Source organism: Pseudopipra pipra, chromosome 8 (genome assembly GCF_036250125.1).
Source record: "Pseudopipra pipra isolate bDixPip1 chromosome 8, bDixPip1.hap1, whole genome shotgun sequence".
NCBI classification, from domain to species: domain Eukaryota; kingdom Metazoa; phylum Chordata; class Aves; order Passeriformes; family Pipridae; genus Pseudopipra; species Pseudopipra pipra.
The window spans coordinates 4,645,220-4,667,909 of NC_087556.1; the positions used below are offsets into that span (position 1 = coordinate 4,645,220).

The 22,690-nt window shown below is 42.4% G+C and overlaps 1 protein-coding gene across 2 annotated transcripts; it reads left to right on the forward strand.

The window, feature by feature from the left end:
• The first annotated feature begins 634 nt into the window (after positions 1–634).
• LOC135417816 (polyunsaturated fatty acid 5-lipoxygenase-like) lies at positions 635–22,437 on the forward strand. 2 transcript variants are annotated; one of them, XM_064662331.1, is made up of 12 exons: positions 635–712; positions 2,206–2,328; positions 5,519–5,625; positions 8,582–8,754; positions 9,499–9,645; positions 9,742–9,945; positions 10,176–10,262; positions 11,933–12,111; positions 14,834–14,955; positions 17,190–17,290; positions 19,553–19,723; positions 20,967–22,437. In XM_064662331.1, the coding sequence occupies exons 1-12, from the start codon at positions 705–707 to the stop codon at positions 21,144–21,146; spliced, it is 1,602 nt and encodes a 533-aa protein (XP_064518401.1). In that variant the 5' UTR covers positions 635–704; the 3' UTR covers positions 21,147–22,437. The 2 variants fall into 2 exon arrangements, with proteins under 2 accessions (XP_064518401.1, XP_064518402.1); XM_064662332.1 differs by lacking the exons at positions 635–712; positions 5,519–5,625 and having other exon boundaries at positions 2,251–2,328.
• Positions 22,438–22,690: the final 253 nt, after the last annotated feature.

Below are 22,690 nucleotides of genomic sequence, written 5' to 3' on the forward strand. Positions count from 1 at the left end.
CTTGCCCTTTCTCTGATCACTAAGGAAGTCTCTGTGTTTAGTGGTATGTTGAATTCATGGTCAGAAGAGCAAAATATCTGGAAATAAAGCCTCTTTGTTTTTTCTTTCTGTTCTCATGGCAGGAAGATGGGATTATTGCCCCACGCTGATGGGGAGAGCACAGCTGTCTCTCAGGAGGGAGGTTCAGTGATGTTTCCTGGAGAGGTCTTTTAGCAGAGAAGATGAGCTGGAACAATATTGTAGTTTCTCTTATTGATGAAAATTCCCTTAGATACTGAACTGTAAAATTAATTCCCATGACCCTCTTCAGACCATTTAACACTAGATACATACAGCAAGTGTCTACACTAGGAATCCAGGTTTTATATACAGTTGAGACAGATGTTCCTAGCTTGAGCTAATTGCCCCTTGGAGGCACCAACTTAGGAGCTTATCTCCTTCCACAGATTCTATTAAGGACCTGTGTCTCTACTCAAAGTACTAAATTGGATCATGAAAGCACTTTCCACAGAAACTTTGTAAAGGTATAGATCAAAAGTTTGAAGGTTTGAAAACTCTGCTGTCCTTCTCAACACCTGGGCAGTGGTGGTGGGGAAACCTCATAACCCTGTCTTTTTCCCTGTTTCACAGCAAAGCTACCCCGAGATGACAAGACTCAGATTCTGAAGCAGCACAGACGCAAAGAGCTTGAGTCCCGTCAGAAAATGTACCGGTGAGTTTCCTGCTGCTCCCCAGATGGTCCAGGGTCTGTTCTCATCAGCTCAGAGTTTGGGAGAGTATGTTCAGATTATCATATGGCTCTAATTACTCAACTCCTGGATAAGAGAAAGCATAAGTTACCATGTTGGCCATATCTGGTTTTTACTTAGGTGGAATTCACTCTAAGTGATGATCATCCTAGTGCAAGGGACATTACAAGGTACTTGAATCTCAGATAAGGCTGTCTGGAAGGCTTAAGTGGAAATTCAGTGATACAGCCTAATTGTGGGCCCTCTGGCACACAGTTGTGCTTTCAAGGAAGATTTGGAAGCATATTTCATTTGCCTGTTACGAGCAGTACTACAGTTTTGGAACATGATGTGAACATGTCAGCTCTGACTGGAGCTTTTTGGCTGCTGCAGCAAGCTACTTATAGTTGTTTCCTGCATTGGGGTGCAGTGTAAAATCTGTCCCTGTTTGAGTGGACTGGAATGTGCTAACAGAACACAGTTGTGATACCCACCCTAATACTGTCATAGGTATTTTTTCCTAATCAGTGTCACAATGAGAAAATGCTGTCTTTTATAAACTAGTAACTCCAGAAGGCATTAGACATTTCCTTGTGCAAGAAACATATTCTGTTAAAATAACAAAAGTTTCTTGCAGTTCCATCTCCGTATCATGAGAATAAGGATCAGGGTAGAGGGTCCACTCAGAACTGATGGATTGAGGCTTGGTCCATGTGGTGTTGATATCATTTGAATAAGAAAGGCTCTAACTTACAAATTGGAGGAAATAGAGCAGAGAAAAATATGTTTCGAAAAGAGGTGTGACACAAAATTTTATTTATGTATGCAAGAAGGAAGGCAAAATCATTTGTAATTTCAGGGAAATAGCTATTTACAATTCAGATGCATAACTGATAACACACAATGCAGTCTGTGTGTGGCAGGCAATTTGGAAATACCACTGAAACACTGTTCTTTACAGTTCACTTTCTGTTGTTTTGAAATAAAAATGGAGCAGAGAATGTGTGCCATGACCATTAGGAGGTTGAGGAATTGAATCAAGGATATCTGAGTCTCCTGGAGAGTGCCTTTTGAAGGAATCTAAATACATGTCTGAGTATTTTAGCTGCCGGATCTCAGTTCTGCAAAAATGCAGCCCCAAGAATGAGTGTGCATTGGACACCTGTCTGTCTCTCTGTCCCCTCCCCTCCCAATGCATTTGAAGCTAATGCTGGTTTCAATCAAAGGTGACAAGTGTTTAGAAATACCGCAGATATAAGTCACTTCAAGCTTTGTGAAGGTAGATGGCCAAGCAGTGCTTGAGGATTCTGTAGGGTACTGGTAGGTATTGATGTGATGTAAGTCACTATTTTTGGCCTGAGTCTGCCAAAAATTTCCTTTATAGGGGCGAGTCACAGAAGCAGAGTAGGTAAAGGAAAGACACAGCTCTCATGCTGGTAAGGTTATATGGTTGATCAAACCTCTTCTGTTTTCTCAGCTGGAAGGAGTGGCATCCTGGCTTTCCCCTGAGCATCGATGCCCATTCTCACAGTGAACTGCCTCGTGACATCCAGTTTGACAATGAAAAGGGAATTGACTTCATTCTGAACTACACTAAAGCGTAAGTGTTTATGGGACTTCAGGAGTTTTTCAGAATCTCTTTTGGGGCAGGATATGGATCTGATCATGTTTTAGGTTTCATTGAATCTCAAAACTGGATTCCTTTCTCCCAGCTGGATCATTGCTCAATCAAAATAGGAAAGAATTGAATGGATTTTTTATTTTATTTTATTTTTTAATTATCAATATTTAAGCTTTTCACAGTGGGCCCCTGGATTCTTGTTAGATATGGTTTTGGCTGTAGGTGGATGGAGGAGGCATTGGTGAAAAGCAGAAGGACTATAGGCCCCTCAGACCTTGGGTTTTTGACTTAGTTCTCAACTTTTCCCCCTGGAGATACTTGTCTCTCATCTGACTGTTGGTGATAATCAAACCTTTCAGTCACATACCCAAAGAAGATGCTATCAATGCACCCTTGACATCCTGCTGAGCAGTTCATCAGTTCATCTGAGTGTTTTCTGCTTGGGACAACAAAGTCTCTGTCCACCAGCTTGCACATGTCATGTAATTGAGAAAAACACTGGATGGCCATTGGTTGAGCCTGAGTAATCAATCCTGCAGAGCTCTGGAATATTACAGTGTCAATGAGGCAAATAGGACCTCTCTGACCTTTAAGTTTCCTTCTGTGCTGTCTCAAATGCCCAGGTCACATCACAGTGTCTCAGATATTAGGTGGTGGGATAGTCTGACATGAGACAAGACTAGTGTTTACATGTCAGAGCATTCTGGGTGTTGCATTTATGCAGTTGAATTCCACTACCAACAGAGTCAAATCCCATGGCTTGTTCCAAGAAAACCTACATGCTTGTTTTCTAATTTGGAATATTGGAAGCCTTAAAGAACAAATGGTTTTTTTTGTCTGTATTAGCTCTGCTGTAGATTTCTTCCTCCCTCCTCTCTTCACCACACTAGGATCTGTTTTTCACAGTAGAATGATGCTTTGTAACCTCAACAGTTTTTGTTTTTTTTTTTTTTTTTAGCAGAATGAATGTCCAGCAGGTGTGAACAGGGTGATGGGTGTGTTTCTGTAGCACATATGACTAGGTGAACCTCAGTCTTTCAGAGCTAATTGGAATAAGGCAAATGAATAGCTTTGAAGAGTTGGGGTCTCTAGCTTTCTGTCTCCTGCCAACTAGGATGTTAGGAAAATGACAGAACAGGCCAGAGAGTGTGTGCTTTTGTACCTTTTTAATGCAATACCAGAGAAGACCCCATGCATATTTGTGAAGTGCTCTGAGATTCAATCAGGCAGAACAACAGTACAGCCTGTTCATCATGAAACAGACACAGGGATGAGGCCATCCTGAAAAAGGGAAAATTCCATTGTAGTTATTGGGTTGTGCTTCTGTAAATAAACCTGTGGCAAAACCAAGAAGAGTTTCTAAGCAAGAGGTGAAAATAGGCAAAACCCCATGCAAGATCATTGAGATCTTTTTTTGCCCTGGCAATGGCATGATATTCCAGACTTCTCCAGGTCCTGTGTTTTCCAAGAGCAGTTGATTCTAGCATAGTGTTAGCCAGTGCACAACACCTGTTTTCCAGCTCATATAGAAGATCTGAGTAATACAGGAGCAACAGCATCTGAATGCCAGAGATGAGAGGTTTGCCATTAGGACACATGGAGGCTACATTCCCCTTCCAGCAATCCTATCTTGCCAGGCTGTGGCATGTTGACAGAGATCCTGAGTTGCAGCCAAGTGAAACTTGGAAGCAATTCAGCAGAGTGCAGGGACATCTGTCTTTGTCATTGGCTGTAAGGGGTCCTCCCCATGAAGGAGGAACCTGAAACTGTATTGCAGATAGCCAGCCATTCTGGATAACTGGTATGACACAAAAGAGATTTTTCCAAGGAATAGCAATGCTTTTTGTCTGGCACATTTGTTGAAAAATCTAGACCTATGATTTTGGTTGAGTGATCTGTGAAAATCTTCTAAGAATGAGTTTGATAGCCCTTATCTAGCTACCCTGATACACACTGGGAGCTTGGAGCAACTGTCTACAGGAATGGAATGGAGATACATGGGGGAAGGCATGGGTCCTGCCTTCAGTTTGAGTGCAGTAGCCCATTCTACATGTACCCCATCTGGGCTTAGTGCAGAAGCAGCTCCTTTGTGGGGGTTATGGTCATGCTGGTCTAGAGCCCTCCTCCAGATTACCACTTGCTGTTTCTCCAGACTTTTGGTCCTCTTGAGCCAGTTCTAATCCAAGCCTTTTTATAAGTTTAGTGATGATAAATCCACCCTTCTGGGATTATTCCTCCCTCAAATTCTGTTTGGGAGAATTTCCTGCAACACTGTGACCTTTCTTTACTCTGTTATCTGCCCTGTGTATCTTTGTGTGCTGTCTGTGCATTTGAAGTGTTAGTGGGAAACCAGCTTTCTTTTTCAAATTCATTATTTACTTTCTGGTCAAAGTAAAGGATTTCTATTTAATAACAACAGGTTAGCATTTATGTAATAATTTAGGACTTGTCATCTCATATAAAGGGGACTTGCTCAGCTGTGGTGTAGATAAAATGTTTTGCTGAATTTGCACTTTAAATGAGATATATCTGGTTCCCAGCCCGCTGTGTTCATGTGATGTCTGCGACCAAGTGATTTGGTTTCTGAGGTTTAAGGGCCAAGTTTAACCAGCAGCTCAAGTAAATAGAAAGCTCTCAAAAGCTCAAGTCTCACACTGTACGGATCCAGTCTGGCCTTGATCACATAGAGACTTACAGTAGCTGTTTAGGAATAGTGGCTGACTGATCCTGGGCTGTGTTTGTTCTGAATTCACTTGTTCTGCACATCACTCAGTCTCTTTGTGTTACCATATCCCTTTCTGAATTGGTGTTAATAATCAGCAGTCTCAGCTGATGCTAACTACTGACAACATGTGAAGCACTGGTTTTTCTGACTATAGTTTTTATATGACATAGGTCCTAAAGCACTACTGTTGTAGGCTGCCAAGAACAACTCTAGAACAGAGTTCTGTAAGTGCAATAGCAAGAGCTGAGCCCTTGATATGCCTTTCAGGCTTGTGTGTAAAGGTACAGCCTGTAAATTTATTTCTGTAGGGTGACGAATCCCATATTCCATTGCTAAAAATTTATTCTGTTTAGATATATAAAAGGGTGGAAAAGAATGGGGAAGGATATTGGGGACACTGAAGATCATTTTTTTCAGATATGTTTCATTTTGGTTTATATTTAGGATGGAGAATCTTTATATCAACCGGTTCATGCACATGTTCCAGTCCTCCTGGAGTGATTTTGCAGATTTTGAGAGGATCTTTGTCAGAATCAGCAACACAATCTCTGGTGGGTTTATCAGCCTTTGCTCATGTTTGCCTCATAGAATGATTAATTAGTTGTCTTGTACATATCTGATCAGGATGGAAGTGGCTGACCTGCTCTCTGCTCTCCAGTAAGTAAACTGTAATCTCAGACTGCAGATCATCAACCCTCAAGACTGAAAAACAAAGATATGATCTCACAAGGAACTAAAATTACTAGTAATTGCTCAGAGACCTTTTCTGTCCTGAGCTAAACTGGAGGTCAATCCAGTTGGGCATCATAGTCCCTTTTGTGTTTTAGAAATGTATTTTCAAGTATGTACAAGTCCCATAGGATATATTTTATTAAGTATTTTGCATCTAAACCTAGAGATAGCTTAGTGGGGGTGCTTTTCAGATCATATTAGCTGTTAAGGCATCTTTGAAAGTTTGATTGTGCATGTCCCGCTTCAGCCATCTAAATACATGGAAAATCTCCAAAAAGGCAAGTCTGATACTGTTCTCTGCTAAGGGCAAGTGTGAAGGTGACCCCTCTTGCCTCTGACAGACAAGATCAAAGACTGTTGCCTAGTATCCCAGCCATGTGCTCAGTTGCATTGCTGCTAAAAGTCCCAGCTTCTCGACCCTGTTCCAACACAGGGATGCTGCTACTGCCTTGGTTCTGCTGTCATAAGACCTGTAGCTTCCTTCTTGGTTCTTGTGGGCCATCTGTGTCAGTGACATGGGGCAGCTCAAATGCTTTCCAGGGGTATATTTTTCCCCACAGGGATTATTTTGACAGAACTCAGATATGAAGGCCCATGTTGTTAGGCCAGCGGATCTGGGGATGGGTTGCAAAATGCTGAGAATGATGTGGGAACTGTAACTCATTCACCTCGTCCTGCTGAGCCAGAGTGAGTCATCAGACCACACTCTGAGGAACTGTGGTTATTACTGGAAATTAGTGTGAGCTTGAGCTGAAAAAGCTTGTGGCATTTATCCAAAATGTCTCTTGTCAAAAATATGTCAGAATTAGCTATGCATATTTCATTAAATATCTTGCTTGTGCTTGCCATTTCATACTCACATCTTCTTACTAGAAGACAAAAATCCCTGTCTCAGAGTGTGAGTTTCACTTTTGGTTTCAGGGGTGTTCAGTTTTTTCAGTGTCTTTCCTACTGTTAAAAACTCCATTGATGTAGTATTAACATATAAAAGATAAACTACTGCTTTTCTTTAGCCCTTTTCAATACGAAAATCTTGGCAGTTACTTGAAAACCCAGTAAAAAGAATTGCAGAGGGTCACGGGTTTTGAAGTTCATGGTGACATTTGTGTAGAGCAGGGCTGGGGAGCTTTGGATTTGTGAGCCAGGCCCAACCTTCTGCTCTAACCCATGGTTACTTTATTGGATTGTGTTACTGGATATAATAAATGCACAGCTACTATAAATTGGTTAGTGTGTGACTCCTCAAATGTGTGTGAATAGGCTGCTCATACTCTGCAAAGGAAAATCTTTTCCCTCCTGCTCTGAAGTTTTACCTTTCTTCAGGCTACCTAAGGATCAGTTCATGCAAATAAGAGTAATTATGTGGTCAAGGGTATAAAACCAAGCACACGAGGTGGCAAAGCTATTAAAAACTAATTACAGCAATTTGTTACATTTAATAAGATTGCTTCCTGAAATACTTTTAACACAAGAATTAGATGTGATCTGCAATTAATTTCATTGATAACATTTCCATACCCACGAGGAAAGCTCCAATTCTGTGACATTTAAACATTAAGTGTCAGTATCAGTTATGTTAATACAATTCTGAATTTGCCTTTTTTGCAAGACTTGGCAGAAACAGGGATAATGGAGAAGGTGGTTCAAGGCATTTTTCAGTCATGCAGTTTCTATCTAAGGTGATGAATTATTTTTTGCTTGGTGTAAACTTCAGATACAGCTTCAGACTCATTATGCAATTGACAGAGATAATGTAAATGTCACTTCATGTAAACTTAATGTTTTTATGCTTTGTTAGAGAGCATTCTGGGTTTTGAGACTTTTTTGTTTTAATTATCACTGCATTCCTTTGGGCCTATATTTTTCACCTTTTTACCCTCTTTAGAAAAATAAACTGCTTTCAGAAAAAGTTCTGCCTTGTCTGAAAATAGACAATAGTGGAAAACTTTACTAGCTTAATTTTTTCCCTGAAGACACCAATGGCATTTTTCACATAATCATGTTTTTTCTGACTCTGAACTTGTAAACTGATGGCTATCAGTCATCACTGAAGTGGTGACATGACATTATGAAACAGAACACTGCAACTATGGAAAATATCCATTTGTACTACATATGTAATAGTAAAGAGATGAAATACCCCAGACTAGAATTTTACTGATACGTTAATCTGGGTTTATATTAGCAATTGAAAAGTAAATAGAGGGAAAAAATTTAAACAAGCAAAATAATGAATGAGGAGTTTTACTAAGTGAAAGCCAAATCCAAACCCATCCCCAGATATCCCTCACCCAACTCCAGGTAAGAGAACTGCTCTAGCCACTGCTGGTTCTTCCCCTACACACCTTGTTGTGTATTGCCCTTCTCCTGCCTGTGCCATCTGTTTTTGGACTTATCCCTCTGTACTGCATATACCTTGTGAATTTGAAGAGTGAGATTTAAAAATATAATGGAAGACCTGAGAAGGTCATTTGCAGATGAAGAGAGTATTTTTCATAGAATTGGAATATTTTGCTCCTCATTGATTCTGTACATGGAGAAACAAATTATTATCAATTTATTTTTTCTTAAAGTGAGAAGCAAAGATTAACTTTTCAATTTAACTTAAGTGATTTTTCTTAAAATTCTGCATCACCTTTTGAATCCTTTTCTGCTGCTTTCTGTAGTCAAAGTTGGAGTGCAGTATAACAAAAAAGTGAGGGGGAAAGGAGGAGTCCTCCAGTAGGATATTGATGCAGTGCAAATGTTGATGCTCCAGGTTTGTTTTTCCTTTAGAATATGTGATGCAGCACTGGAAGGAAGATTTTATGTTTGGCTACCAGTTCCTGAATGGATGTAATCCTGTGCTGATACAGAGATGCACAGAGATACCCAAGAAGCTGCCTGTGACTATGGATATGGTAGAATGCAGTCTGGAGAGGAACCTGACGCTGGAAGAGGAAGTGAAGGTACAGCTCTGGATCAGGCTGGACTGCACCCGTTCCTTCTCGTATTCTCTAACCTCCAAACTCTGTTCTAACTGCTTCAGCCACATCTCTCTTCAGGCTTTCTGGTTGGTCATGGCAAAGCCGTTTGTCTCTGCAGACTGACAGCACTTCTGTTGACTGTTTTCTCCTGCTGTCCTGGAGCTGCAGGCCATGCCTTTCTGCAGGTCCAGTGGAAGAGCTGTAACCAGGAAGTGAAGGGTCCTTTTTCAGTGGTTTCCTCTAAAAGGTTAGGGATTGACTGAATGCCTCAGGGGGGAAAAGTGTCTCTTTCTTTCCTGGTAGGATCTTACCAAGCCCAGGTCTTACCCCTATTGTCACCTGCTGAGTTGAACTAACATGCCGAAGAAAGTTTGACAAGGGTGGTGCCTCGCTTTTGTTTGTACAGTGAGCACAGGGTTCTCTTCAACTGGCAGCGTGAAACTTGTTTACATCTGAGTGTCACTGCATGAGTGCCAAACACATAGATGCTCTTTGCTGAAAGACTCTGCAGACACAAGTCAGTCAGTTTGTGAAATAGTACTTGATGTCTCAATGGCATCATCCCTGAGCCACTATGAGCAAGGGCAAGGCCAGGCCAGTGGTAGCTTGTAACCACCAGGCAGAAGTCAAGACTTCTCAACTTCTCATTTCTTTGTTCCAAGCCTTGCTGCTCGCACACCATTAAAACACATCATGCTTCCTTTTTTTTTTTTTTTTCCCCCACAGCAAGGAAACATTTTCATTGTGGACTATGAGGTCCTTGATGGTGTGGATGCCAATAAAACAGACCCATGCACAATACAGTACTTGGCTGCACCCATCTGTCTGCTGTATAAGAATCTGGAGAATAAAATTGTACCTATTGCAATCCAGGTGGGCCTACTGTCAGTGTCTCTAAAGGGACACATTGCTTGTTGTCTCATTTTAAACATGAAGTACTTGGGATTTCATGTTCTTTGTATCTTTCAGCTTGGTCAAAAGCCTGGGCCAGACAATCCCATATTCCTTCCTTCAGATGCCACATACGATTGGCTGCTGGCTAAAATTTGGGTCCGCTCATCTGATTTCCACGTCCATCAGACAGTGACCCACCTCTTACGGACACACTTAGTCTCAGAGGTGTTCAGCATAGCTATGTTCCGGCAGCTGCCTGCTGTACATCCCCTCTTCAAGGTTGGTTCTTGCATGAAGGGATGTATGTGGGCTAGGGTGGTTATCACATCAGGTTGACAAACCAAAAGGAAGTTCTGGTGATAGTTCTGCTAAAATAGTTTAACTGGCTGCCCTACAAGGCAAGGTACAGCTAAACTACCAAGACCTCCAGGACTTCAACCTTTACATCTGGTTGCTGTTGAATTCAATCTGAGAATTTGCCTTCTTTCATTGTTTGTCCCATTTCACAGCTCTTGGTGCCACATATGCGGTTCACAATAGCCATCAATACCAAAGCCCGAGAACAGCTTATCTGTGAATGTGGCCTTTTTGACAAGGTAGGTAATCTTCTTTGTGAATCTTCATTGTTCATGTTTGTTCACGGTTCTTTGTTGTTCTTTGTGGTTATGTATGTACATATCCTTTGTTAATCACATATTGCCTTATTTCTTGACCTTGCTACTAAAGGGCAAAGATAACTAATATCACCTGAGAAACGGGCACACAGAACTGATGACTTGTTATCCTAAAGATATTCTCTTTTACCTCTAAGTAGCCAAATCAGAACTGGCCAATGTCAGTCAGTCAATCACTTATTGCTGATGTGACTTTGGGTTATAAGTATAGGAGTGCAAGATATCATATTGCGCACATAAATTTCTGTACACGTATGCACACAGTTAAGTCCCAAATTTCTTTTAAGTACTCTGTGAGAATAAAAATTGCAAATTGAAATCTTCATCACTGAAAGACACATAGGTAAGACATTTTGAAGCCCACAAATAGTGGGTGTAGATTCCAACCTGTCTTCTTGAGTTGCCATAAACAGCAGATCTGCTAGGATTAAATCTCAGCTTCATCTGAGCCAGTGAAACATAGCAGTATATTATACCTTTATCGACGATTTGAATGAGGGGTTGAGTGCATCCTCAGGAAGTTGACAGATGACACCAAGTTAAGTGGGAGAAACAGAATGCTGGATCTAGGAACCACAGTAAGTCAGCACAGAGCAGTCTCTGTAACAACATGCTAGGAATAAATGTTAAGTTTGAAGAGGATTCAGAAGCCCTTTCAAAGAGGGAGCCTCTGTTTCAGGACAACTCTGTCTTCCTTACACCACTTGCACCAGGCCAAAAATAGCTTCCTTGCTTCGGAGTTTTTCACCCAAGCAAAATAGAGAGATTAAATCCAGCCACCTTCTGTGTCATCTGTACTCCACTGCAGACTGTGGAGACCTCCTATCCCTTTAAACAGAAGCATCATGTCCGCACCTCATGCATGTGGGAAGAGTGTGTGGCTAAAACCTGCCAGCAAGGGTCCTGGAGTTCCAGAGTTTCTTGGTTCCAATGTAGATGAACAACCAGCTGGAGGACAGTAAGTGTAAGGTGACTACTGCTGCTTTTCACATCATATGCTAGAAAAGCAACATTTGGGAACTTCTGTGCAGTGATTATCTAAAGAGTTTTGAAGTGCTATCTGTTGTAGACATGCTGTGTTTTCCAAATGTAAATATACTGAAACCCTGGCCAGTCCTCATCAGTAGTCACCCAGCAGGATTGATCTCCAGGCATAAATTCCAGGGTGGCTAATGGTAGCCTTCATCCCTAAACATTTTCTCCTAAACTAGTCTGTAGCAGCAGTGCATAGTTTAGCTAAAGCCGTCATCTGACACGCTCATGGCTGCCTTCCTTCACACGTGCACTGATTCTGGAGCATAGGGCTGGCAGAAAGTGCCATGCTTTGATGGTACTGTACTCCAGTATAAGCAGCTGCTGTACCTATGGTGAAAATGTGGTTAATAACAGTGATTCATGGGAGAGGTATGAAATCTCTGCAGTGAAAATGCACAGTTCCAGTAGAACTCTGCAGTTTGGTATTTTGTGTGGAGATGTGGTTTTCTCCTTGAAAAACAGATTCATCAGCACTCTGAATACTGTCTCCTGCAAATTCGGAAAGCCAGTCTTGGCACAAAGTGAACACTGTTCCCATCTTGCCATTCTTCCTGCAGGCAAATGCTACGGGTGGAGGAGGACATGTACAAATGGTACAGAAAGCAATGAAAGATCTGACTTACCGTTCCCTCTGCTTCCCAGAGGAGATCAAAGCTAAAGGGATGGACAGCAAAGAGGATATCCCCTACTACTACTACCGGGATGATGGCATTAAAGTGTGGGAGGCTATAAAGAGGTAAAAGACCATAGTTCAAGAAATGGCTCATAAAGTCACTGTCACAGAGACACAGATCTCTTTTTTTTTCTGCTCACTTTTTCTCTTCACTTCTTCTCTTGAGAACAATACATGGGCTGTTTAGTAATGTGGTGCCTTTTCCATCCAGCATATCTAATTGGAGGAGAAAGATACAGCCAAGCACACACTCTTGAAAGACTGTTAATTCCTGCTTTTTTCAGTTTTCTTGTATTCTGTATTTCAGAGCACCCTTTATAAGTACTCTTCTGTAGGATTTCAAGAATTTACTGAGTTGGAATTTAGCCTGCAAAGGGAATTTAATAACAATTTTTTTAACTATGCACAAATGAAAAGAAGACCCAGCTCTCTGAGCCAGCCACATGAGTTCATCAAGGTTTTTGTGGAGTGAAAATGTAAGATTGACTTCTGTGAAAGTTGTCTTTTGAAACTCAATAAATTAGGTATTAACTGATTAGAGCAAAACCTTTCTTAAAAAATGCTTTAAAATTGCAAGGCCTTAGTTTAATCAGGGAGGGCAGCAATTCTGAGTCAGGAGAGCTACTGCAAGGCTGATCAACCACACAAATGTGGTTCCTTTTCAGGTCTGAAACGCTGCCTCAGAATGGAATGATTCATAAGGGTTTTATTCTACTGCAATGTTTAGTTTAACAAACAATGTATTTTTGCATAGCATAAGTTGCTTACTAAATATGCAGCTGTTCCTGGTTGCATGACTTTTGAAAAGCATGTTCATTAAAAATTAGATCTTTTGTGTACAGAAAATAGAGCGTTTATGATGCAAGCATAATGTTCGAAATTTTGGGTATATCTTTGTCTCCTGTGTTTTCTCTGTGTTTTGACAAGGGGTTATCTTGCAAAATTTCCTGCAATTGTTAGTGCCCATTTGAGAGAAAAGGAAGTTATAACTTTGCTGTGGTTGTTTTCTTTATGTAGTCCGTTTTTTTTGTCCTTCTCTTTCCTGTATTTTCTTTGCATATCAAGATATGACTTTCAAATACCAGGTAGTACTTAGTCAACTCAGTTTAGTTTGACTGTTTGTGGGTGTTAACCTCACTGGAGGATTGTGTTACACTGCCTCAAACTTGGCTGAGAGATTCTTCATAGGTGAATAATTTGATTTATAAATGGTGTAGGCAGTACCCTTTAGAGTGTGTGAGACCCTGACCCATGGTCAGGATTCCTGACATGGTTGTGTATGTGTCTAGTCACCATGAATCTCCCACACTGCGGGGTTATCAGTCTTCACTTTTGATGAAATAATTTCTATTCCCAGCATTACTTCACATGTGGTAGATGATGTAGACTTAAGAAAGCTGATAAGGTTGTCCCTATAGAAACAAGGAGTCTCACAAGGCAAATTTGTAAACCCCTTCTGTAATACTCAACTTCCTCTTTCTGATCTAACTGCAGATAGACGTATCAACCCAAGATACTGCAGCCCAAAAGGCTTCATCTGCACTTCATATGCTAACCTATATTTCTATGCAATGGGGTCTAAAACACTGCCATTTTGTAAGAGGAGGATTACGTTACATATCACCTGGCACCTGTGCCAAATGCATGGAGACAGAACTCATGCAGTTTTCTCTCTGCATTTAGCAGAATTTTTCTTTTCCTTTGGCTTCCTCTAAAAGCTAAAATTGCTTAAACTCTTGGTGTTAATGCAGTTGTCTGCCTCAGTGACAACTCTTGACTTTGTTGGTTGATAGGAACCGCATTGACAGATTAATAAAAGTCTCCAAATTGCAATAAATTTATAAAATGTATAGATTTTTATCTTATTAAGGGATAAATCTCTATTGAATAACAGTTTTTAATTGCATCAGTCAGCATCTGCAGACAAATGTTTCACCCTATGGGTTGTTGTCAAAATATTAGCAAGAGATTATAGGTACCTGCAGAGCTGACAGAATATCTCAGCACATAGCCCAGTTAATCAGTCCTTCAGTCATGAACTGCAAATCTTCAGGAAATCAGGCTTACCTGTTTTTAATGCTTTCAGAACTCTTTCTGTTATCATAGTGTTTTAAGAGCCTTTCTTTCAGAGGTGAGTTAGCCTGGGGAGCTTTTGTAGAAAGAGGGACCTTGAAAAGAGGAACTGAACAGGGAGGTGATGTCTGCTGTAAACAAGTGGGTGTAGGAAATAGCTCTAGATCTTTTCTCCCCAGGAGAAATTTCCTGAGCCACCTCCACTTTGGAGTGTGCCAGTTGTGTTTCATGAAAAGGATGTCCAGTAGGAGGGGTGCAACTATTTGAATGATATTCAGGAGCAGCCTTGAAGTGTCCCACATGAAGGGGATCGTACTGGTATCACAGTTTGGGAACCCCACTTACCAGTGTGAGAGCCACGTGGATATGCAAGAGGGAGTCTGTATTAAGTGAAGAATGTAGATGTCATGATAGAGGTCTGGGCAGGAGCAAAGGCTGATATAAGAGAATAAAGTGCACAAGATTGTTCAGGAGATGCAGTGTGGTCCAGCATCTTGTTGGGGGAGGAAGTGATGCTGCAGTCCCAAATGAATCAAAGTTCCCTCTGTGCATTCCCGCTGCTTGTAGGAAGGAGGTAGGAGAGTGTTGAGACCTTCTCTTGCCCTTATCCCTTTCCACACGCAGCATTTCCAAGGGCAGTAGATGACCTTGAGGAACAGCAGACTTGCTTTCTCCATTTGATTTCGTTTTGTTCGTTTGTTCCTGCCCGCAGTTTTGCAGAGGATGTGATCCACATCTACTATGAGAGCGACGAGGTGGTGTGTGAGGATGTGGAGCTCCAGGCTTTCGTCAAAGACATTTACGTCTATGGGATGAGGGGTGTGAAAGCCTCAGGTAAGGTGTGATGGCCCTGCCAGGTCTGCAGCTTGTTGATTCCCTGCTGACAGCAGTGCTGCATGCACAGCACGCCTTGAGCTGTTAGAGACCCTCTCTCTTCTTGACCCAAAGATGCTCAGTTTTATGGGTGAGACCCTGGATCAGGCCCTCCCTCAGGAGACAGTGCCTTCCTTTGCCACAGATTCTCATTATGAGCTTGGGCAACTCATGTAATCTGTCTGCACTGGGGACAGGTCCTTTGATCTTGTCTGCTTGTTCTTTAAGCATTGGGGAGGGATGATGTCTGTAGGTACTGTTGGAACCACCAGGCACACTGACAGAAATCACAAGGAGCGGTGAGACCCCCTTGAATCCTCTCTTTCAAACCTTGCACCAAATAGGAACATGTAAGAACCTCTCCAGGAGTATCTTGCTGCACTTTTTATTTGTTCAGCATCTATGTCACCACTGAGCTGTTCTACAAGAGAAGATACTCATAATTATTTCTGAGAAATATTCTCCTTTACTCTGTCTCTTCTCACTGCCTCTCTTTTCTTGCAAACCATTACTTGGCCATGGAAGCTCTCACTTGTAACATGGCTCAATTCTCCCACGTGACTTAACACTCCCCTATCTTTCCCTAAACATGGGGGTTTTTTACTTCCACTCACATTTTTTCCAAGCAGATTTTCAGGAGTTTATAGAGGTGGGTGAGGATTCTTGACACTGTCCTGGCTGATTTACATCTGGCAACACCTGTTGGCCAGTGACCTAGGGCAAATGGCTTTGACGTTGCAGGCACACATTTGAGTGCAAGATGTCCAGGCAAACCTGTGGTATTTCCAATCATTAGCAGTATATGCTGGTGTATAACAGCCTCCTGGACTCTCTCTTCCTGGTCAAGCAAACCATCAGGATACACCTAGTTGCTATCCTTTTTGTTTGTCAAGTTGTCTCTTAGGAAAAGCTTAGAAGTGGCCTTCTTGTAGGAACTTCATGCTTGACCTAAGCATCATGATATGGGACAAGTACTGAGCCTTTCCAGGGCTACAGCTGGGGTGGGAAGCTACAAGCACCACCAGGGGCAGGGCTGCCACTGCAAATGGGAAGCCTGCCAGGCCTGCACCATCTCTGTCTGCACTGCTGCCACTCCAGAGCAGGGGGACTTGGCTGGGTCTGTAAAGAATGGGAGGAGGATAAATGGGAGAGGCTATGGCACTTGGGGCTCCCCCTCTAGTCTCTATTTCTTCCCTGTGAGGGCTGCTGTGACTGGGAGAATACCAAACTCCTTTAAAGATGAGCACAGTGTGCTTAGGATAGCAGAACAGAGGAGGGGATGGTGCATCCTCTCCACTTGGGGCTTAGTGGCTGACCAGAGATACTGTGTGCCTCTTCCCTGTCTCATGTTGAGTTCACATCTGCATCAGGTTGGTGGTGGAGGTGTGAAGCAGCTGAGCAGGGGCAGCTTGCTCCAGGGTACTGACAGAGCTGTAGGTTTACTGGGACCTGTGGTCACACTGGAATGGGACAGGAAGTACAGCACCATGTTATTTAGAGAGGATAAGAGAGATACAGGCCTGGGGTTGCTTTGGTTGCAAAATATTGCCCTAGTCCCTGACTATTGCATTCTTTCTTTATATAGCTCCATTTGATTATTCTCCTTCAAAGACAGCTTAATGCAAGTATTTCTGTTCCTCATTCTGTTGTTTCTCTTTCAGAAGTTCTCATTTCCTCACTTCCCATTTCAGCGAATAAGCTCTCCCTGCTCTCTTTCTCACAGTACACTTGATTGCTGAGCCTCAGACCTTTATAAATACAAGCACATGGTCACTTCCTCCTTGACATGAGCCTTCCCTGCTTGCACTACAGGCTGAGGAAAAATGGAGCATCTGAGGCCCCTGCCCTGTGGACTGTCTGGGTGCTTTGCTGCAGGGTAGGTAGGACAGGGCCACAGTGTTTTTTAAAGGTGTAATTACACTTTGTCTTTCCCTTACGGAATACCACATACTTTGCAAATGGTGATACCTCACAAACCTGTATAAGGTAAGGCAGGATCACCCTGTTTTTATAACCACACAGCCAAGGCATAGAGAGGTTGAGTAGCTTCTGTTAGACCACACAGCAAGACTCACAGAATGCCCTGCTCCTCAGTGACTGCTTCATAGCCCTCTTACTCCTTTCTTTTGATTACTGCTGGATAAAAGGTTTACTTCATAGCTGGGTTACTTAAGCTTTTCTTCTCTCTCATTTAGGGTTTCCTAAGATGATCAGGACACGAGAGACACTAGCAGAATATCTCACAGTGATAATATTCACCGCATCGGCTCAACATGCAGCTGTGAACTTTGGTCAGGTAGGAATTTGTGGGAAGACTGTTCTTCCTTCTGGACTGGGAGGTACATCTACCAGTGCAAGGTCTGAGAAGTATTTTTTAGTAGATGTACAGAATTACACTGTTGTTTCTGGTCAAAATAACTGCAGAGCCATCTGCAAATCCCCATGAAGTCTACAGAAACTGCAGTAATTTGGAAGCCGAGAAAGGCCTTCCGAGTCCTACATATGTACCAAAGCTCAGATTTAGGGGTTCTAACTTGTATGTTTTAGTTTTACTGATTTTATTATGAGGAGCAATTTTTTTCAAGCTTTTGGTAAGACCTCTTTCAGGAATGCTGAAGGGTTCAGGTGTCCAGCCTAGCTACCATGTTTTTCACACATCACCTGAACTGCCTGGATTTGAGATGTGATGGTAGTGTGAGGCCCATTCTGCAATGAAATGCAGTGAGTTGTGCTAAGTGGCTTTACTCTGCCTTTGCTGTGAGCACAGGCACAGGTGATTACTGTGGGTTGCTGCTGTAAGTTGTGCTAATTTCACAGAATCACAGAATATGCTGAGTTGGAAGGGACCAACAAGAATCATCAAGTCCAACCCTTAGCCCTGCACAGGACCATCCCCAAGAGTCACACCATGTGTCCAAATGCTTCCTGAACTCTGTCAGGCTTGGTGCTGTGTCCACTTCCCTGGGGAGCCTGTGCCAGTGCTCAGCCACCCTTTGGGTGAAGAGCCTTTTTCCAATATCCAACCTAAACCTCCCCTGACACAACTTCAGGCCATTCCGTAGGGTCCTGTCACTGGTCACCATAGAGAAGAAATCACTGTCTGCTCCTCCTTTTACCCTTACAAGGAAGTTGTAACTGCAATGAGGTCTCCCCTCAGTCTCCTCTTCTCCAGCCTGAACAAACCAAGTGACCTCAGCCACTCCTCATATGGCTTCCCCTCAAGGCCTTTCACCATGTTCATTGCCCTCCTTTGGACACTCTCTAAGAGCTTAATGTCTTTCTTATATTGTGGTGCCCAACACTGCACACAATATTCAAGGAGAGGCCACCCCAGTGCAGAGCAGAGCGGGACAATCCTCTCCCTTGACCAGCTGGCGATGCTTTGCCTGATGCCCCCCAGGACGGGGTTGGCCCTCCTGGCTGCCGGGGCACTGCTGACTCATATTCAACTTGCCGCCAACCAGGATCCCCAGATCCCTTTCCATGGCACTGCTTTCCAGCATCTCATTCCCCAGTCTGTATGAACATCTAGGTTTGCCTCAGCCCAGGTGCAGAATCTGGCACTTCCCTTTGTTGAACTTCATATGGTTGGTGACTGCCCAGTCCTCTCATTTGTTGAGGTCTCTCTGCAGGGCCTCCCTGCCTTCAAGGGAGTCAACAGCTTCTCCACCTTTTGTATCACCTGCAAACTTGCTTAGTATCCCTTCCAGTCCTGTGTCCCAGTCATTTATGAAGATGTTGAAGAGCACAGGGCCTAAGGTGGAGCCCTGTGGAACCCCACTAGTGACAGGTCACCAGTCTGATGTTACCCTTCACTATTAACCTTTGTGTTCAACCTGTGAGCCAATTGCTCACCCACCACATGATGTGTTTATCCAGCTGTGTGATGGACATTTTGTCCAGAAGGGTACTGTGACAGACAGTATTGCAAGTTTTAAGCTGAAGTGCATAATCTCAGATTGCAGCAAAACTCAGGGTCATATCTGAAGCAAAAGGAGACATCACCAGCTCACAACAGTGAAGCAGGCCAGAAGTGATTCTGAGTTCCCAGTCTGCCACTCACCATGGCCATATCTGCATGCCATATTCCATATTACTTGATGAAACAACATCCTTTATCTCTCTCACTGCCTGACCACAGTACTGTGGGCATGTTCTTGGAGGAAATTTTGCAGAAAAGAGAAACTGAAGAAAAGGGGATTTTAATTTTTTTTTCAGATGTCACCTCAGGTTATCAGAAAAGGTCTTTGTTTAATAAAATAGCTAAGGCCTTAGCCTGGCTGGTGAATCTGGGCTGTGTGGCACATGCCTGTGGTTAGCAGAATAACTACTCCCATTTAGGTGACTCTCTTGTGAGTTCCTGAGCAAAAACAGAAGGGACTTCCTTGTCACCTCCAGTCCTTCTCTAGAGCATCTCCCTGTCTTAATATCCTCTCTTTCTGAAAGGCTCATAAGACAGAAGCAAATTCCCGGTTGTCAAACTCCTGATTTTCTTCACTGTGTTCCTAAATACCAACCACTGTAGGTTTTCACTGTGCTCTCTTGCTCTGTTGTGCAGTATGACTGGTGTTCCTGGATTCCCAATGCCCCACCAACAATGCGCTGCCCTCCTCCAACAGAAAAGGGGACTGTCACCATTGAGCAAATTGTGGAGAGTCTGCCAGACAGGGGACGTTCCTGTTGGCATCTTGGAGCTGTTTGGGCCTTAAGCCAATTCCAGGACAAAGAAGTAAGTCAACCTCCCTTCTCTGGGTGGTGGAGATGTAGGTGAGACCATGAGGGCCATGGCAAGACTGCACAGACTCACAAGATTGTATTGCTGCTCTGTGCTTGACTTGACTATGTTTACTTTTCTGTAGAGATGTGTCGGTGGTGTGGGTTTGTCCTTATTCTGCCAGATGCAAACCAGCTCTGAGCAAGAAGTCATACTTATACTGAGACTCTGTTTCAGCTCAAATGAAAGTTTCTAAGCTTGTCCATGGCATTGCTGAATAAGGATGCTGGTGTGGGAGGAAGAGGGCTGCAGAGTCATAAGGGTTTTTTCCATTCCTTGCCCCAGCAGTGCTGGGGAAGAAGGTACAGCAGTTCTCTGTCCCCATGTCCTGTCCCTTTGAAAAATCTGCTCCAGTGCCACGTGCACTACAGTGGTGGCTCGTGCCTGGCTGGTGAGGAGCAAAAACAAAACAAGCCTGTGGAAGGCTTTGCAAGCATGGTGTGTAGCCATTTCCTTCATGTAAAATAAGGTTGTCAGTACTTGGTTGTTTCACCCAAGGGCTCTGTCTCGGGGATATGTTTTGAAATCCTTAAATGGATGATGATGGACAGAGGGCACTTTAAATTAAGTTTCTCTCTAAAAAATAGCAGTACTAGCAGAGAAGCTGGTACTATGAGTAGTATCATGGAAAATAGTCACCTAAGTGTGCATATTGTCAGTGCAGTATTCAGAGCACCCTTCGAGTCCAAGCTGACTAAAGCAACTGTCACTGAAACTCTGAAGGACAGTTTTAAGTCAACAGAAACTTGCACTGTCACTGAATGAAGTAGTTATCTTCCTTTTTCATCTCTGGCTGTTAATTCCACTCTCATGCTGTCCTTTTCTCTAGCAGCATAAATGTTTGCATGGCTATGCAGAGATCTGACTTAGGAAGCTCATCTGACTGACCACTGGCCTGAAAAGTGCCTGTTTTTCAGCAGATGAGCTCTGTACAGGTGGAGGAGGTGCCACATAGACACCTGAACTAGCGCTACAAAAAGATGCAAGGATGGAAAGAAGCAGCCAGCAATGGAGGGGAGGTAGCAGAGCATCTTTCATTGGTAGTTTCGATGTAGACTAGCTTAAATATTGCTAGTACTATTTTAATAGTAACGTTTGTGAGGTGAGACTCTGGGTGCTGTTCTGCTGGATGACATAATGTTGAAACAGAATTGCCTTTGCTTACTTAAAGCATAATTTCTTGGTGTTTTTCAATTAGCTATTTCTGGGCATGTACCCAGATGAACACTTCGTGGAGAAGCCAGTGAAAGAGGCTATGGCAAAATTCCGCAAGAATTTGGATGAGATTGTCAACACCATCACCGAACGCAACAAGAACAAAAAGCTTCCTTACTACTACCTTTCCCCAGATCGCATTCCCAACAGTGTTGCTGTTTGAAGAGATAGCCAGGAGAGTTTGGAGGCATGTAAAGCTAATGATGCTTTTCTGTTACATATGCTTCTTCAATTAACTTTCAGAAATGGATAAGAAACCCACCCCCTCCAAGTCTATCTGAACTTTCAGAACACATGTGGTTATGACCAACCTTGCAGACAAAGTCTAGTCAACAACCCTCTAGGTCAAATTTGTTAGAAGTTTATTTTTCCAGGATTTTAAAATTAATCTTAGAATCAATATACATGTTTCTGTTACCTTGCCCTCTCCTTGACAAAACAATGCAATCACAGATTCACATCTATAACATCCTTCCTGTTTTAAATAGGTAACACCGATGACATAGAAGAATGTAATCTTTAATGTATATGCATTGGTTTTAATCTGATTAAAACAAATGTTAAATATTTTCACAACAATTGTGAACATCCTAATAAGGATAAAGGTAAAAAAAGGACATTTTCTTAACATAGCTGATGGGATTTTATCACTTTCTTACCAAGTTCATGTGAAACAGCATCTCATAAGAGACGAAAATTTTGTACCTACATAAACTTAAGTATTTTCTGCATAAAACTAGACAGGTTTGTTTTAGCCTGTCCAACAGAGTTTGATGTCCCTCACACGTACGGACAAATGTTTTACTTAGCACAACAGCAGCAAGTACAGACCTAGCAGTGCCTATGCTCAGTTTGTTTTCTTGCTTGAGGCTGCTGGGTTTTGTGGACAGTTTGTTCTGTTTTGTGGGGAATGAGGAGGCTACTTCATATAATGGAGGAATTTCTGGAGAAGGCTTAATCGACAGCTTCTAAGAGGAATCTTAGATTTGACCGGTTAAGCAAAACTAACATGTTCCATCTTAGAGACAACTGAGTTTTGTCTGTTTTGTTTAGAGGTAAATAGGTTCAAATACTTGGGCTTTGGCTAAAGTTGAGAAAGTCACTGAGATAATGAAAGCAAAATTGAGGTTTGAGAAATTTAAGAGTTGTGCTTTTGGTGATAACAATTTGGGTTTATTTTTCTGAGAATTTGTTCCTTGTACTAAGTGCACCAGCCTGCAACGTATTTTCTCAATAGATAAGAAAGCTTCTTCTAATAAAACAAAACTGAACATCTAGCTTTTATTTCCTAATTCAGTATCTAATGCTGTATGTCTCAAAAACCTTGTAGGAATAAACACAATGTGCTGTGTAGAGAAATGCAGCTTCTGGTCTTTGAGAAATATAGTTATTTCTATCATTCATGTGTGATTTGGAAAAGGGTACTACTAAAATATACAAACTTTCATATGAAACAGGTGTGGAAACTGATTTTAGACCCTTTACAGCAGACTGATTCCCTTTTTCTCCCCCCAGCTAAAGACTTTGAGAAAGATGTGGGAGGTAAGACCATTTCTAGTTACTGAGGAAGTACATTTATGATTTGTTCATCATCTTCTTACTGCAGCCCATGGGAAGGGATGAGTGCAGGAGTGGAGTCATGCAATTGTGCAGCGACACTGGAACAAGACCAAGGGATCACAGACAACAACCTGTGAGCCCATCTCT

Coding starts and splice junctions, on each gene's coding strand:
- LOC135417816 (XM_064662331.1), top strand. Junction 8,755..9,498: donor CGCTGGAAGAGGAAGTGAAG/GTACAGCTCTGG, acceptor TTTCCCCCACAG/CAAGGAAACATTTTCATTGT. Junction 12,112..14,833: donor GTGTGGGAGGCTATAAAGAG/GTAAAAGACCAT, acceptor TCCTGCCCGCAG/TTTTGCAGAGGATGTGATCC.